Genomic DNA, 15,502 nt, shown 5'->3' with positions numbered 1-15,502 from the left:
TGAGTTATCACATCATCCCCACCTTCATGAGGTGGGCCATATACACGGCCGTGCTCAAACCGAGGCTTTCCTAACCATTCCTTTGGCCTCATTTCCTGCTCCCCACATAGCCATCACTTTTCCGTTTGCACCTGCAACATAGGCTTTCTGAGGCTGATACAACCTGCAACGCCACAACAACATTGACCAGATTGCCTTTATTCTTCAACCTTGCTGTCATTTTGATTTTATTCAACCTCACCTATCTCTTGAACTACTTCCAATCTTTTCTCCTTGGCAAAACCTCACTCCTATTACTATTGCTCTCTAACAACGCTCTGCTCGCGAGTATAAATCTGCATTTCCCTTGCTCTCCTCCTATCTGTCACAATGGCAGACCCTAAAGAGGACGAGATCAAGGATATTCTCGAAGACGTGGATCTTCATCAATTCATTTTGAATGATCAACTGGAAAACACGCCGGACGATGTGGAGGCAATCGCGGAGACACGCGACACCCTCAAAAAGTTGCAGGCTACGCTCTCGGGTCTTCTTGGAGAGGTTGCTCCAAGTTCTCCACCACCCGGTGGCCACTCTGCCACCCAGCCTGCAACTCCAGAGTTTTCTCAAGTGACATCCCACACTCCCCCTAGGTCGGAAAAGCCTTTGTCAGTCCCAAGCTCGTATTGGCCTTCGTCAGCTCCGTCACCCTTTGGCTTCCAGCCCAGTGCTCATCCCGGGCCATCTTTGCCACCGATATCATCATTCAATTCTGGCGAAGGGTCTCGTAAACGGCCACGGGAGGGGTCGCTCGGATCTCTCGGCTCACAGCAGCCTTCAAAGAAGGCAATTGTGGACAACTCTAGGAATCGCATCCAAGCAATTGAGGCAAAGCTTATTCGAGACTTGGAAGCCAACCGCCAACGTTATGCTAACATGAGAACGACTGAGGAGATTCGGAATGCTGCTAGACACGAGGGCATTTCTGAGGAACAATTCCTTCACGAATCTATCGAGGAGGAGCTTGAGAATGAGAAAATCATTCGTTCAATAAGTCAGACCGAGAAAGATGAGGAATATGCTCGCATGATTCAGGCTCAGGATGACGAGGAAGTTCAACCGCTTTCGCATCCGAGCTTTGCTATTCCTGACCGGACCTTGCCGCGGCCTCCCTCCCTGCCCTTACCCCCCTATCGGACGTACGGAAACGACTATCGCTCACCCCATACAGAAATAGTGGACTCAGATGAAGATATTCAAGAAATTACACCCGAATATTTCAACTCGGTACAAGGGTACCCTCCCCGCCCGCCGTCTCACTTGCCGGCGCAGGCCCACCCGTATCAGATACCCTATTTGTCACCACATAAGGGTTTTCCGGGAATGCCTCCTGCCATGCCGGGACGATATCCACAGATGCCGCATGGGTATCTTCCAGCTTCTGCTGCCATGCAAATGGGTATGGGTCCACTCTCCCATATGTCCCCTAGACGCCTTCCATGGATGCAGAACCCACACCTCGAAACGAAGGCCTTTGACCTTATCCGTGAACAGCAGGACTTGGAGGAAGATGCCATTGATTTCGAGTATGTTTTTTTTCGATCTTATTTGCACTGGGCCGCCTCAAAGACTACTAACATGAGGTCCGCAGAATGTATAAGGAGGCGGATTTTCCCGATGACATCAAGAACTTGCTCACGGGCATCAAGGACATAAAAAATGCGACAAAGGCAGATAATGATGATACACCCCCAGAGCTGAAAGTGACATTGATGAAGCATCAAAAGGTCGGTCTGGCCTGGCTGAAGGCAAAGGAAGAGAGCAATCACAAGGGTGGCGTTCTCGCAGACGACATGGGTCTTGGAAAGACCATCCAGACAATCGCACTTATGGTCGCTCGCCCGCCCACAGATCCTGATCGCCACCCGTCTCTGATCATTGCTCCAAAAGCCCTGATGGATCAGTGGAGGCTTGAGATTGGCAGACATATCAAGCCTGGCAATTCTCAATTGTCAGTATTCATCTTTCACGGACTAAATCGTCAGGTGCCGTGGAGGGATCTCCGAAATTACGATGTAATCATCACGACATTCGGTACTTTGACCGCCAACCACAAAATCCTACTACACGCGGAAAAACTCCAGTCCGAAGGAAAGGACGCGAGTATCGTGAAACAGGTTCGCGACGGGGCGGTGCTCTTTAGCTCAGCGAGTAAATGGCATCGCGTCATCCTCGACGAAGCCCAGAACGTTAAGAACCCAAATGCCAAATCGACGAGGGCCTGCTGCAGGCTCGATGCCACTTACCGATGGTGCTTGACCGGAACTCCGATGATGAATCGGCTCGAAGACTTCCAATCTTTACTGGGATTCCTCCGGATCCGCCCTTATAATAACAAGGAGAAGTTCAAACGGGTAAGCTATCTATACAATCAGCGAGTCACTATATCAGGGCTAAATAAAAAATAGGACTTTATTCGACCTATCAAGAACGGGTGGGGAGAAGAGAATGTCATGAAACAACTCCGCGTCCTTGTCAAGTCTGTCTGTTTGCGTCGTACAAAGAAGACCAAGATTGACGGACAGCCGATCTTGCAGCTTCCGCCAAAGGTCATTGAGAAGATCCATGTTGTCTTCAACGAAGACGAGAAGGGCTTGTATGATGAACTCAACTCCGATTCCCAGAACCAGATTCGCAAGTACCTGAATGCAGGTACACTGGGTAAGAACTACAGTCATGTACTGGTTCTTCTTCTTCGGCTCAGACAGGCCTGCGATCATCCTCTGTTGATCCAGGGCTTTGCTGAGAACTCAACAGTCGTACAAGGCGTGGATCTAGTTGCCAATGCTAAGCTCCTTGATGCTCAGACAGTGGACCGGATCAAAAATAACAAGGATGATGATGATGGCACTTGCCCTATCTGCATGGACAGTGTCGAAAACTCAGTCATCTATATCCCATGTGGACACTCCCTATGTTCGGAGTGTTTTGCTAAAATTTCTGATCCTGCAACGCTTGCCCACCAAGATTCGGCCTCTGGTATGGTCAAGTGCCAAAACTGCCGTGGTACTGTTGATCCCACCAAGGTCACGGACGCCGCATCTTTCAATAAGGCCCACGGCGCAGGTGCTGAATCACCTACACCCGAGGAATCCGAGCATTCTGAGGACACCGACTCTGAGTACGATTCAGATACCGAGACCGATGGGTCAGGCAAAAAGCGCAAGAAGAAATCTCTGGCAGAACTGCGTACTGCGGCCCAGCGGAACAAGGCTGAAAAACGAAAGTATTTCCGTCGTCTGGAGAAAAACTGGACACCCAGCGCCAAAATCACTAAGGCCATCGATATCCTTCAGGCAAATGAAGACCGCGGCTCTGATGAAAAGACCATCATCTTTAGTCAGTTCACCACGCTTCTTGACCTTCTCGAAGTTCCTATCGCCCGTCGGGGATGGGGATGGGTACGATTCGACGGTACCATGAATGTCCATGACCGTAACGCCGCTGTGGCCACATTCACCGATAAGCCGGATTGCAAAATCATGCTTGTCTCCCTCAAGGCTGGTAACGCAGGCTTGAACCTTGTCGCCGCATCCCATGTTATTCTTTTTGACCCGTTCTGGAACCCCTATGTCGAGGACCAAGCGATTGATCGTGCGCACCGCATCGGACAGACGAGGGATGTCTTCGTTCACCGGTTGCTCATTGAGGGGACGGTTGAAGACCGGATCATTGAGCTGCAGGAGAAGAAGCGTGAGCTCATCGAGGGTGCGCTGGATGAGGGTGGTAGTATGAACGTCTCTCGACTTGGTACCAGGGAATTGGCCTTTCTCTTTGTTAGTCTCCCTTCATTATGTGGCTTACTCGTTTCTTTGTTAGACATCTTGCTGACCTGTTTCGATCTTTCTAGGGCGTTTCGAGCTAGCATGACCAAATTTTGCTCGATTCCTTTTTGCTTTTTTTTTATCTCGGTTTATACTCTTGATCGACTTCGACTACGATTTGTTTTTTGCTTGTCTTTTTTTTTTTTTTTTTTTTTTTTTTTGGCTGGGTTTTACTTTCAAGCATTTGTCTCAAATTTGCAGAGATTGGACTATGCAATGATCACCCATCCTCTTCCTGACAAGCAGGAATTGCATGTTGTGACTTGTTCATTATGATTTTTCGCTGCGTTCTGTTTGCTGGGCGTTCAATCTTCGTTGTTCATTCTTATACCCTTTGTCATTTAACGCGCGTGCAGACTGGATAGAGATCAGATCTACCAATTATTTGATTTATTTTTTCGGAAGTACAATACAGAATCAAAATCAATAATCGTGTCTATTTTCTGTTATTTGCTCGGCCTATTTTTGCCTTGTAACTTGCTTTTGGTAAGATAATAGAGAACAAGTTGTTTTAATCTTGTTGAAAGAGGACTTGCTTTTATTTAGCAGCTCATTCGGGGAGAAAAAAAAAGGCATTGAGATGGTAAGAGTCTAGCTACTAAGGTTGAGGGGGAGAAAAACAAAAAAAAATCGAAATGCATAATCGTGCTGTCCCTTTCTTCAAGCCGCCACTGCCCCAACCGCGTTCATTGTATCGTGATTCTTGAGAACCGATTATGCCATTGCAACAAAATCAGGCAATCATGATACCCTTCCTACCCCCTTGGCTGTCTTTGAAAGACGCCAAAAGGGGAGAGGGCGCAAGGACTTCCGTTTTCCAAGTCGGAATTAGTCCTCTACAGGTCAGCGTCATCCTCATCGGGAAGGGGCTGCTGGGCGGCATCCTCCATCTCCTTGCGGTAGACCTCGAGCTGGGCCTCGTCGACGCTAACCTCTGGGGGAGCAAGGGCAAGACCGGCAACGAACTCCTATAGAATGAATAAGTAATCTGGACGAGAATCACCAGTCCCTAGGTATGAGGCTACGTACCAGCTGGGGGTTGCCAACCAACTTGCGGGCGAGCCACAGGAAGGGCTTCTCGAAGTTGTAGTTGGACTTGGCGGAGATATCGTAGTACTGGAGGTTCTTCTTGCGGTGGAAGGTGATGGTCTTGGCCTTGACCTTGCGCTCCTTCACATCGACCTTGTTACCGCACAGAACGATGGGGATGTTCTCGCAGACACGGACGAGATCACCTGAAAATAATGTGAGATGGTGGAATACAAGCGATTTTGCTGTCTGCAATACTTACGGTGCCAGTTGGGAACGTTCTTGTAGGTGATACGGGAGGTGACATCGAACATGATGATACCGGCCTGGCCGTTGATGTAGTAACCGTCACGGAGACCACCAAACTTCTCCTGGCCAGCAGTGTCCCAGACATCGAACTGGATGTTGCCCAGGTTCTATTTAAGAGTTTCTGGTTAGTTGGTTGTCATACGGCGATGACAGGAGAGAACTGTTGGAAGCGGGGCTCTCGGCGGGGTATAACATACGGTGGTGAAGGCAAGCGGGTGAACCTCGACACCGAGGGTGGCGATGTACTTCTTCTCAAACTCACCAGTCAGGTGGCGCTTGACGAAGGTGGTCTATTTGGTCGATCGTTAGCGATCGAGTGATTCGTGGATGATGAGGCGGTCGTCGGGCAGATATTTTTTTTCGTCTTTGTTGACAATGGCGGGGCAAGGGGAGTGAGAGGGGGGTTCGATAGTAGCAAGGCTATTGTAGCCCTCGTCGGCTTTCGATGACGTTCGCTCCCTTTGAAATGACCCGTCTTGCATTTTATGAAGACCGCCCGACGCCTGGATATTCAGTGATGGTCGCTTACCTTTCCAGTACCACCGTCACCGACCAAGACAAGCTTGAAAGTGGGGACCTTTTGATCAGCCATTGCGGAAATTTGGCGATGTAAACTCTTTTGATGAGATGGACAGGGCCGCTGGGAATTTCGCGGGAAAGTTGCTGGGGAAAGAGGATGAGGTTCGAAGGGGGAAAGGGAAGGAGGTGAATAATGCTCAAAGGGAATTTTTGCCCGGTCGGCGGTCGGTCACGTGTCTGTGTGCCTGAAGGCCTGACGTAGTTTGTCAAAACATTTGATTCTCTATGACTATATCACGGCCTAATTATAGCCGACTTGGATTATTTCCTGGAAATGTGACTGATATACTCTTTCGCTTCTCATTCGCTTTTACGTTTACCCAAATATCACCTCGTTATTCATGTATTCAAAATTGCGCGCAAACGCTACACGCAGCCCTACAGAGCCGCATGAAGCACCCAACCAAGATGTCAGTCATCACAGACAGGAGGACCAGCCTCTTTACAGCGGGACAAGATGGCATCCTAGAAGTCCCCGACCGCCCCAATTGCGTTGGGGAGTAAGCTGCAGCTCTACCTCGATAGTTTGGGATCCACCCTCCTCCTTGCGCGATACCTTGATCACCACTGGTCGCTATGCATTAATATTCGTTAGCTTGATCGCCCATGCAGCGATTGAATCAAGGCAAAGATAAATCGAACATACCCCTTCGTTCTGTTGAACCACTTCGGCGACCTTAGAAAGACGTTCATGATTCAACCAGTGAACGTTTCCAAAGGCCCGAACCAGGTCACCAGCCATAAGGCCTGCCTGGTTAGCTGGGCTCCCTAACTCAACACTGTTGACCTTGGCGAATGGTGTCCCGAGGGCAGCCGCATCGGCGATGCTGTCCTCGAGTGCAGAGGGTGGTGCAATAACAGGCGCAGTGGTACCGTTAGTTGTGGCAGTGGCTTGGGCTTTCTGTAATTGCGCAAAGTGCGCATGGAGACCCTTTTCGAGGTATTTCATGACTTCCTTGTGGTCATTTTGGATGTGGATCATCCGAACGCGTGTAGCTCGTACTATTGAAGTTCTCAGTAAAATGGTGGTCCATGGGTGTTCAGAGTCCAGTACCCTGTGGAATGTCGATATCGTCGCGAGGATAGCCGTCAAAGGTCGTGAGTGTCGAGCGCATAGTCACTCCATGCTGTACAAAACGTATATCATTAGATAATGTAAGGAACGTCATCATGAAAGTGGGGGCTCACCGTGGTAAGAACCGAGCTGAGCGCCTTGAGCTCCTCTTCGATCTTCTCCTTCTGCTGCATGAGCTCGGGCATCGACAATGTGGACCAGTCGATCTGGATGCCTCCAGACGTCGGTCCGGAGGCGACTGTGGGGGCATGAATGTTATCGCCCATAGCTTAGCTTCTCTCTTCAAGGCAAGAAATAGCTAAAGGGGAGGGGAAGGAAGCTCGCGTGTAAAGGTGGGCGGTGGGGCAGTTTTATATAAGCGCCTATAGCCGCGCCAACAACTATGAGTGGATACATAATCCACGATCTTATTCTATATCTCCCATCGTATGATCACTTGGTAATTCCGATAGGGTCAATGTTCCTCAACACCTTGAACATCCCTGCTACTGGCGCCGAGCGGTATCATTTCATCCTCAAGTGACCACCCAATCCCTGCATTTTGAGGCCCTGCAAGCAGGATTTAAAATGAATTTGAATCCCACCTATCCAGTGGCCTCACGTTATGACGTACATGGATGAGATTCAAATTGCTGATTCCTCAGCACAACATCTGCCTGGAGCCGACGCGACTGCCACGATGGCGCGGGTTTTGTTATTCGTGTCGGATTGGGTGAATTGCAGCCCCGAGGAAAGAAAGAACCAGCATTTTTCTTCCCTTTGTCAAGACGAATACGCATTCTTTCCCACACGGTATCCAGTCCATCGTGACTGCCAAATCATGACGCTTGACATCGTTTTGGGCGCTGCGTGTGATTTGATTGGGGCGCATCATCCTTGTCGTCGATCTTCATGACTTCCGCGCCTATACTACATCAGCACGCCGCGTCGGGGCTTGATCATGGAGCAAAAGGATGAGATCGAGGCAGAGACACTGACATCTGGGCATGATTTGGCCGACAAATTCCAGAGCCCCACGGATGAAACAACTCCAACACAGACCGCCCATCCGTTCAAAAAGTGGATGGACACCTTTCGAACCCGGAAATATGTGCCTTCAAGCATTCCTGAGCGATTTGTGGAGGGCTGGCCTGATGCTACACAGACAAATAACGCTCATCTCTTGGCACAGGATCCGCAGTGGGAGAGAAGCTCTGGACACTCGTCACATCTGGGCTTGAAGACTACCACGATGAGCACTGCAAGCCAAAGTGAGGCGAGGTCGAGGGGAACAACACACAGCACGACGACTCAAAGTGTACTATCTGATGTACGGGCTTCGGGAGACAGCTCTCGACCAAGCTCCAGCCACTATGTGGATGAGGCAGCGGTAATCCGGGCCACCAAGAGGCGTCTAGTGCTGCAGGAACTGGTCACGACTGAGGACGATTATGTTCTTGGCCTCAAAGCTCTGACCGGGGTGAGTGATTATATCTGCCGATCCATCAGTGTGACCGATCTGATCATTGAAAAGGTTCTCTCAATCTTTAGTGCTCGTGCGCAGATTCAGCGCAACATTCAACAGATCTGTCACATCCACGAGAGTTTCCAAGGTCGACTGCAGGATGCGTCACCTTTATCGAGCCGCCAAGATACAACAGAGGCTTCGGATTTTGTTTCTCGTGGACTGTCGAAACGCCTTGGGGGCATCGACCTCCGAGGACTCAAGAGTCTACCGAGTCGATCGCTGAGAACCCGCAGCTTGAAAGCAGCAGTAGACCAACGCCGCAAATCTTTGGTGGCAGACCCATTTGAAGTATTGGAAGTAGCACGGGAGATCGATAGATTGGTATGTTCCAAAATAGTCAAATATGGAAGAGTGTCCACTAACAACATGGAAGTCTGCATCTTTCTCAGCATATGAGGAGTTCTGTAGCAACTATGACCTTCTATCACAGGATGTCGCTATCCTGCGTCGTTCAATCCCGAATTGGTCGGTCTATGATCAAGGCATTGAAGCACTGTCAAAATCTGTAGCCTCTGTCAATAGCCGCAGAAATGAGGAGAACAAGTCAATGTCGATGGGCGATTTAATGATAAAGGTTTATATTCTCACCTTCTTTTTTATTCAAGCGCTAACCACACAACAGCCCATCCAACGCCTGTGCAAATATCCACTGCTCCTCCAAGACCTTCTCCGATACACACCAGTCAGTGATTGTCCAACTTCCCATGATGCAATCCGACAGATCCTGGACAATATACGGACCCTAGTGACGCAGATCAACTCGGCAACGGGCAATCCGGTCAATAAGGACCGCATTCACAAGACACTGCTACTACAAGAGAAGATTCGATTCGCTGATTCGGTATGTCTGTCCCCAACCGTGTTAAGAGTGACTATTAATTTGGCCAATGTACAACAGTTCATGCTACAAGATGTATACAAGGACCTTGGACCGATGATTCTTTGTGGGGTGCTACATGTCACCTATCAGACATCGGAACTAATTACTGGCGATTTTATGGTATGCGTTTTGTTTAACAGTTACTTTCTTATTGCAAAAGTCATTGACGACTCCCACCGACTGGAAGTCGTCGCTTGTATCTATATGGATGATTTGAAAATGGACACCATCCAGAATGGACGGGGTAAGTGATTCGTTTCCATAATGACCGGAGAACTTTCTGACAGGCCAGGGATTTATTGCTATGGTTGTCCGTTTTCATGGAAGATTATATTTCAAGACCAAGAGGAAAACTTCGAATTTGTACTCAGTGCATCATCTGCGGCTGAAGAGAAACATTGGAAAACTGATACTTTGAAGTGTTCGGCGGCTTTGGCGGAAATGGGCAAATCAGGCACACGGGAACCTCGCAAGTACTCGCTCCTGGCCCTTCTTTTGGTGCCTTTGGATCGGGCCAACTATACAGTGGCCTCGCTCGCACGAAGGTCTATGGATGCCGTAGCGATCTCACGCAAGTCCACGTCCCAACACGTAGTCATTCGGAAAACACGCTGCCCACAGACCCATGATGAGTCCACTGAATCGAGCAGTGAAATTGAGCGGCCTAACTCCCCAATTGCGCGAACTCCATGGGTTGTGACTGCGAGACGAATGGATCGGATCCGACTGGAACGACTTATCTCAGAGGTCTACACGCGCGATGTGTTGCCATGGCCGGGAATGGTTCTTGGACGAGGGGACCTATTGTTCGGTCGCGGGTCAATCATGAGACATCTTAGCTTACACAAAGGATTCGCGAAACGGTCTATCTCGGTCAGCACTTCTCACTCAGGGCCCGTGGTTACCGAGTCACACGCCGTTGATGATTATAACGGGGAGGAAAAGGAATTGGTCACAAGCCAGGATGGGTGTGGTGACCAGCAATCGCCTATCACGGACTGTGAGTCTCCCAAGACACCTATTTCAACAATGGGGCGCTCCAAGACCGTCCGGTTTGGAGGTACGGCCAAAAAGTCACTGTCTTTACCTCGCGAGAAGCGACCGAGCCAGGACGACAATCTCGAATTGTCGCCCCGCAAAAAATGGAGCTCACCGATGACTCTGTTGAGCGCATTGTCACCAAAGAATCTCATCCGGTCCCGAGCGGAGACAGGGACAGAGGAGTGAATGGGAAGAAGATCATTGAAGCTTGGAAGTGGGGGGGGGGGGGGGGGGCAGGATGGAGTCGGATGAAGCAATAGGACACATTGTTATTAACCGGGCGAAACAAAGCGCAAAGAATGGAAGGTATTGGTAAATTATTGCACTGGATTCTTCTCCACCTGGAAGATCATATGACGTCTTAAAGCAGGGAGCTCATGTTCCATGACACACGAGCATTTCCATTAGCAGCCATTCCGTGACGTCATATACCATCATCAGCTCTTTAAAGCCCTCCATCCCACATCTCTTTCTCCTGCATCTCACTCCTTATTTCCTCAATTGAATACTCTCTTAATTTCCTCACTCAATTTTCAACTACATCTTCCATCATGACTCGCGGAACCAGCACAGTCTCCAAGGTTTTTTACAAGGGCAAGTCTGAGGACTTTATCGTGTATGTCGACGACCTTGAGATCCTGCAGAAGTGGAAGAACGACCGCAGCATTCCTCTGTCCGATGTATTGAACGGCTGGAAGATCCTTGTGTCTCACAGGTAAGCTTCAATCTCAACATTACCCGACCTTGTGAACCGCCACTAACTTTCTATCCACGATAGCCATGGAGCCCAGGGCATTCTGGACACCGCTAGCAAAGCCGCTCTAGAGAACGAGTTCGGTACCAAGAACGAGGACGAAGTTATGATCAAGATCCTTGAGGGTGGTGAATACCAGCCCGAAAGCGTTAGTCCTTCTATAACCCCCGCTCTAGTTTCAGAGCCGTTATACTGACATATTTTGCAGACCTCTGGGCGTATCGGTAACACCAATGATTCCAAGAGCAGTGCCAACATTGGTCGGTAAATGTCTTGTTTGATTGAACCTACTTAGTGGGGTTCGCGGTGCTACTATTCCCCCGCTTACCCCCGCTTCCCCGTTCCAAATGAACCACTCGTCTATGCTACCTCCGGGGCTCTGACATGATTGTGATCGTGTGACCGTGCACGAGGGGAAGTTCTATTCCTACGGGAGTTGTCTATTTCTTTTCTTGGTTGTATTGCATAAGAGCAGTGGCAGGTCCCCATACTTGATTGATATCATGAGATAATGAGACGGGTTTTCGAACTCATCATACAAATACCAATATTGAAATGAAACCCAAGATTCAGAGTCGAGATTTGGTTCCTATTCTCGAGTTGTAAAGCCATGGAATTGGTTGTTCTTAGCTAGCGACGTAATGATCATAGTACGTAATAATATGGTGCACACACTGCTGCCATTCCAATGTCCAAGCAAAGAAAGCGAACCCGCCAAAAGTAACTCCATCAATGCCAAAGCTAAGCAGGAGCAGCAACTTCACCCTCCTTCTCTTTCTCTCTCTCCTCTCTCCTCTTCACAACCCACTTTCCAAGCTCCGCCCAAACCGCCTCCTTCTCCTTGATACTCATCGAAGCCGCAAGCCCACTAGTAGTAGTAGCCACAAAGACAGGTGCACCGCCCCAAACCCCAGGTAAACGCCCCATATTCTCGCTCTCCTTCTGCCAACCATACGTAAACTCCTCTTTCCGAATCGCCCGCCCATGCCGCACCCGCCAAACAGCCTCCCAGATACTCTTTCCAACAAGACAAACAGCCTCAGGCCGCTGAGCCGCTATCTTCGCCTCGAGAATCGGCACGCCTTCGTTCATCTCGGCTTTTGTGAGCATGCTTGCGTCTCGCGTCGGTCTCGCCACGATGTTCGTGTTGCCGACACTGTATAGCTCTGGAAGCCTATATGTGTCTGAGGGTGGGTGGCGGATTCGGGTTATACCTGATGTGTGGAGCAGGTGCCAGAAGCGGTTTGAGGGGTGGGCGTAGGAGAAGCCTGTTCTTCCAGTCATCAGGCCCGGGTTAACGCCTACCAGGAGGAGGATTAGATTGGGAGGTATTGTATCGCGGAAGAGGGAGGATGAGGCGGGCGGAGTGTCGGATTCGCATATTGGTTTGCGTTGACGACGGCGCGGGGATGGGGTTGTTTGGAGGGTTGTAGGCGAGGGTGGGATGCTCGAAGGAGTCTTGGAGCGAGTAACATATCTTGATGTTGTGATTTCTGATTTGATTGGAGTCGAGGGACTATTCTGTTTCTTCATCTTGGGACTTGCTGTGGCTTTGCGACTCGTGATTGCCATAGTAGGCGCTGTGTCTGTTGCAGGTAGTTCTTGCTCTGATTCACCAGGAGTAGAAATTTTTTTTGAGTGACTAATTAGCTTTTTGGGGGACTCAGACGCAATATAGCTGCCTGAGTGCAGAAACCGGGCTAGAGCGCCGTTGAATGTGGTAAGTTTGTTGACTGGCATATCTTCAATTTCATCTGAAATGCAGCCATTGTATGGTTCATGGCTGTCATGTGCGGCGTCGAGCGGTGCCATACTGTAGGCTATAAGTCAAACCACACGCTAGAGTCAGTTGCTCCAATAAAGATGATCCCAAGGTTGATTTGCACCCTCGAATTCTTAGCGAGCATTATTGCTTATGTGAAGGTGGCGTTGGCTTTGGATCCGCAGTTCCTGTTATCATCACGTGATAGCTACTACTGCCATATAAATAGGGCATCAACATTTGACCTGTTTGGATGTGTATTTTAGATTGAATTCTTCATCAAATTCCGTTGCAGATGAACATGCGATCGGTAAAATCAGAGGATCATACCTACACGCAAATAGTGATCATGCCCTGAAATGTGTGTCGGGATTAAGAAGAGTCTATACTTCGATTGCATTCTTTCGAACGCCTGGGCAAGTTACTCATCATGTCTTCATTCGTATTATATCATTACTATATACATAATATGCATCCGATGCAGTCAATCCAGCAGATAAGAGAAGGCTATGCCTTCATGACCATTGCTCGTTTGGGTAATGTCCAGGGTTCAGGACATACCACCTCTCCCTCACTATAGGCCCAAAAGTACACACCAATGCCGATAAGATAGTAACCGGCCGGATCAGTGCCTTGATAGAGTAGCGCTGCGAGTAATGCGCTAAGTGGGTAGATGATGAGCCGAATCTCGATACTCCGGTGGGGAAATGATCCCGCCAATGGTTTCAATGGCCATTCCCAGGCCAGACCGATCAGGCCCATGATTAAATTCAGTATTTGAAGCACAGGTATTGGGTTGACGGCGGCATCCAAGTTTTTGGATATAAAGTCCCAGAAGACTTTTGGCCAGATGAAGCCTTCGATTGCGCTGGCGACTTGATCTATGCCGCACGGGTCAGCGCGCAAACTCTAAGATTCGGTATGAGATGAAATGCGATACTTACAAGCTGAGGCAACCATGATGAGCAACCGGGCCCAATGATTCTTGATCAATCTTCCCATTTTGGCGAATTAACGTAGTTGTAGATGTGAATCTCTCGGCCAGCGAGCGACTCGAAGGTGGAGGTAGGATCGCTCGCCTAGAAAGCGTCTACTTTGTAACCCAAGTTTTCAGAGATGCATGGAGAGGGTTGTATGCTGGCTGGGAATGCGCAGAGGTTCCGCACTCAACGCTTAGCTTCGTTGCGTTGGCATGGTTAGATTGCTGGGGGGAAGAAACTGGTGAAATGGCTTATCCTGCAAGCGGGGGAAGGACATGCATCTATACTTAGCTTACAGACGTCGCCACGGTGAAGAAGGCCCGTAGATCCGAAGCAAAATATGTGACAACCAGGCGCTAAACGTGACCGATGCACCTCCTGGACCGACAGTTCATCCACTTTCGTATGTAGAAAGTAGGGCTTCGTGATCCGCACGAATGCACCTAAGCGCCCTGAACCAATAGATTCCCTGGAAGGGTCCGAGTCCTGAGCCACCCCCTCTTTTTGCAATTCTTCACGGAGTCTGGGTGAGGTGTGATTGGAGGTTTGGGAAGTGATGAAGCGGATCTTAGCGTGGGTGTGCACCTATCAGAAGCCGTGGATTCATGGCTTGGCGTGATGAGATGCAAGTCAAGGCACACGCTTCCAGGGAGTTTCACGCACAATTCGAATTGTATGACTTCGAGTGGCTTATGTGGGCTTGGTTGGCTTTGAAATTTCCTTCTCCCGCTGCTGTATTCCTCAAGGTCCCCTGTCAGTCTCCAGCGTTATGTTAGAGACGAGCAGTCATAGATCTATTTCCAACGCGACCAATCAGGTGACCATACTGGCCCTGGATTCAGTCATCAGCACCCTGAATACAGTTTCACACCCGCTTGCACCACGATACACAGATCAGTTCGAACTGGTGAGCGCGTGAGCATGTGAGCTTGAAAAGTTGTGCCCAAAGTGATATGCGGTGCCAAGTGGGTCGAGACCTACAAATGTACAGTGTCCAAGAACTAAAACGAGAGATAGCGAGAAACGAATCATGCCGCAAGCTTTAAGAACTATAATTGGACTTAACGGAGTGTCCGAACCGAATGACATGCTTCACCGACTTGCCCCAGAGTTCCAAGCTTCCGTGGGTGTGATGGGAACTTGAGCGCTTGCAGATGGATGCTCATAGGTCGACTCCACGGCAACGGCTGAGCTTCCAGTTAGCGCTGACCACTCACCAGCCCCCGTGAATCCTGGCCATTGACAATGTGGCCACGAAAGTACATGTATGCTATTAAGATGCGTTCTTTCCCTGGTGACATCAATGGAAGGTCGGAATCGAGATTATGCTTTCCACAGGGTGGACCATGCCTCCCCTTGGCTTTTGACTGCAGCGATTTCAGCCATGTGGTGATTAGGCCGATCTGGTAGAAGTTCTCGGGATAGCTATAAATAAACAATCAGGCCCAGGCGAGAGGGAATATTAGACGAAGCGACTATAACCAGTTGCTATGACCTACCTATCACATCGTGGAACCGAGTCAATGTACAATATAGAGTTTAGTCGATTGGTGGGCAGAAGCGACGTAATTATAGAGCGGCCCCTCTTCCCACCCCTGCAGCTAAAACCACAATGCGATTTCTGTTCTTTCGGTTTTGTCTTTACCCACGTGCCTCGACTGTGTCGCTTCCATTTTTCCATCGAGATATTGGAGGTCCTCGCTCCTGAAGTCTGCTCAGCAGC

General features: G+C 49.4%; 7 protein-coding genes across 7 annotated transcripts; 3 read left to right on the top strand and 4 right to left on the bottom strand.

Moving 5' to 3' along the window:
• Window positions 1-369: 369 nt before the first annotated feature.
• On the top strand, window positions 370-3,904 carry N7484_006945 (DEAD/DEAH box helicase; the record flags this gene model as incomplete). Its single annotated transcript, XM_057117332.1, has 4 exons — window positions 370-1,565; window positions 1,631-2,393; window positions 2,448-3,815; window positions 3,890-3,904. 4 exons carry the CDS (start codon window positions 370-372, stop codon window positions 3,902-3,904), a joined length of 3,342 nt encoding a protein of 1,113 aa, XP_056970367.1.
• A 742-nt stretch (window positions 3,905-4,646) lies between these two features.
• N7484_006944 (Ran family GTP-binding nuclear protein) lies at window positions 4,647-5,830 on the bottom strand. Its single transcript, XM_057117331.1, has 5 exons — window positions 5,731-5,830; window positions 5,399-5,491; window positions 5,155-5,308; window positions 4,893-5,098; window positions 4,647-4,831 (listed from the first exon to the last, which is right to left on the bottom strand). The coding sequence occupies exons 1-5, from the start codon at window positions 5,791-5,793 to the stop codon at window positions 4,700-4,702; spliced, it is 648 nt and encodes a 215-aa protein (XP_056970366.1). The 5' UTR covers window positions 5,794-5,830; the 3' UTR covers window positions 4,647-4,699.
• Window positions 5,831-6,222: 392 nt separating this feature from the next.
• Window positions 6,223-7,121, bottom strand: N7484_006943 (putative 26S proteasome non-ATPase regulatory subunit Nas2; the record flags this gene model as incomplete). The annotated part of the gene is made up of 4 exons (XM_057117330.1): window positions 6,223-6,354; window positions 6,427-6,782; window positions 6,835-6,907; window positions 6,969-7,121. 4 exons carry the CDS (start codon window positions 7,119-7,121, stop codon window positions 6,223-6,225), a joined length of 714 nt encoding a protein of 237 aa, XP_056970365.1.
• Window positions 7,122-7,795: 674 nt separating this feature from the next.
• N7484_006942 (putative Rho guanyl nucleotide exchange factor) lies at window positions 7,796-10,469 on the top strand (the record flags this gene model as incomplete). Its single annotated transcript, XM_057117329.1, has 5 exons — window positions 7,796-8,314; window positions 8,369-8,683; window positions 8,736-9,203; window positions 9,261-9,486; window positions 9,535-10,469. 5 exons carry the CDS (start codon window positions 7,796-7,798, stop codon window positions 10,467-10,469), a joined length of 2,463 nt encoding a protein of 820 aa, XP_056970364.1.
• Window positions 10,470-10,834: 365 nt separating this feature from the next.
• N7484_006941 (SBDS family protein) lies at window positions 10,835-11,299 on the top strand (the record flags this gene model as incomplete). Its single annotated transcript, XM_057117328.1, has 3 exons — window positions 10,835-10,998; window positions 11,062-11,185; window positions 11,246-11,299. Coding segments are annotated over 3 exons (342 nt in total), but the record flags the coding sequence as incomplete, so codon positions are not given.
• A 479-nt stretch (window positions 11,300-11,778) lies between these two features.
• N7484_006940 (mismatch-specific DNA-glycosylase) lies at window positions 11,779-12,849 on the bottom strand (the record flags this gene model as incomplete). The annotated part of the gene is made up of 1 exon (XM_057117327.1): window positions 11,779-12,849. One exon carries the CDS (start codon window positions 12,847-12,849, stop codon window positions 11,779-11,781), a length of 1,071 nt encoding a protein of 356 aa, XP_056970362.1.
• Window positions 12,850-13,306: 457 nt separating this feature from the next.
• On the bottom strand, window positions 13,307-13,801 carry N7484_006939 (uncharacterized protein; the record flags this gene model as incomplete). The annotated part of the gene is made up of 2 exons (XM_057117326.1): window positions 13,307-13,680; window positions 13,744-13,801. 2 exons carry the CDS (start codon window positions 13,799-13,801, stop codon window positions 13,307-13,309), a joined length of 432 nt encoding a protein of 143 aa, XP_056970361.1.
• Window positions 13,802-15,502: the final 1,701 nt, after the last annotated feature.

This window comes from Penicillium longicatenatum (assembly GCF_028827895.1).
Source record: "Penicillium longicatenatum strain IBT 33135 chromosome Unknown contig_4_segment0_segment0, whole genome shotgun sequence".
Taxonomy (NCBI): Eukaryota; Fungi; Ascomycota; class Eurotiomycetes; order Eurotiales; family Aspergillaceae; genus Penicillium; species Penicillium longicatenatum.
The sequence above is the reverse complement of the archived record's forward strand: the minus strand, read 5'-3'. Positions and strand labels throughout refer to the sequence as shown.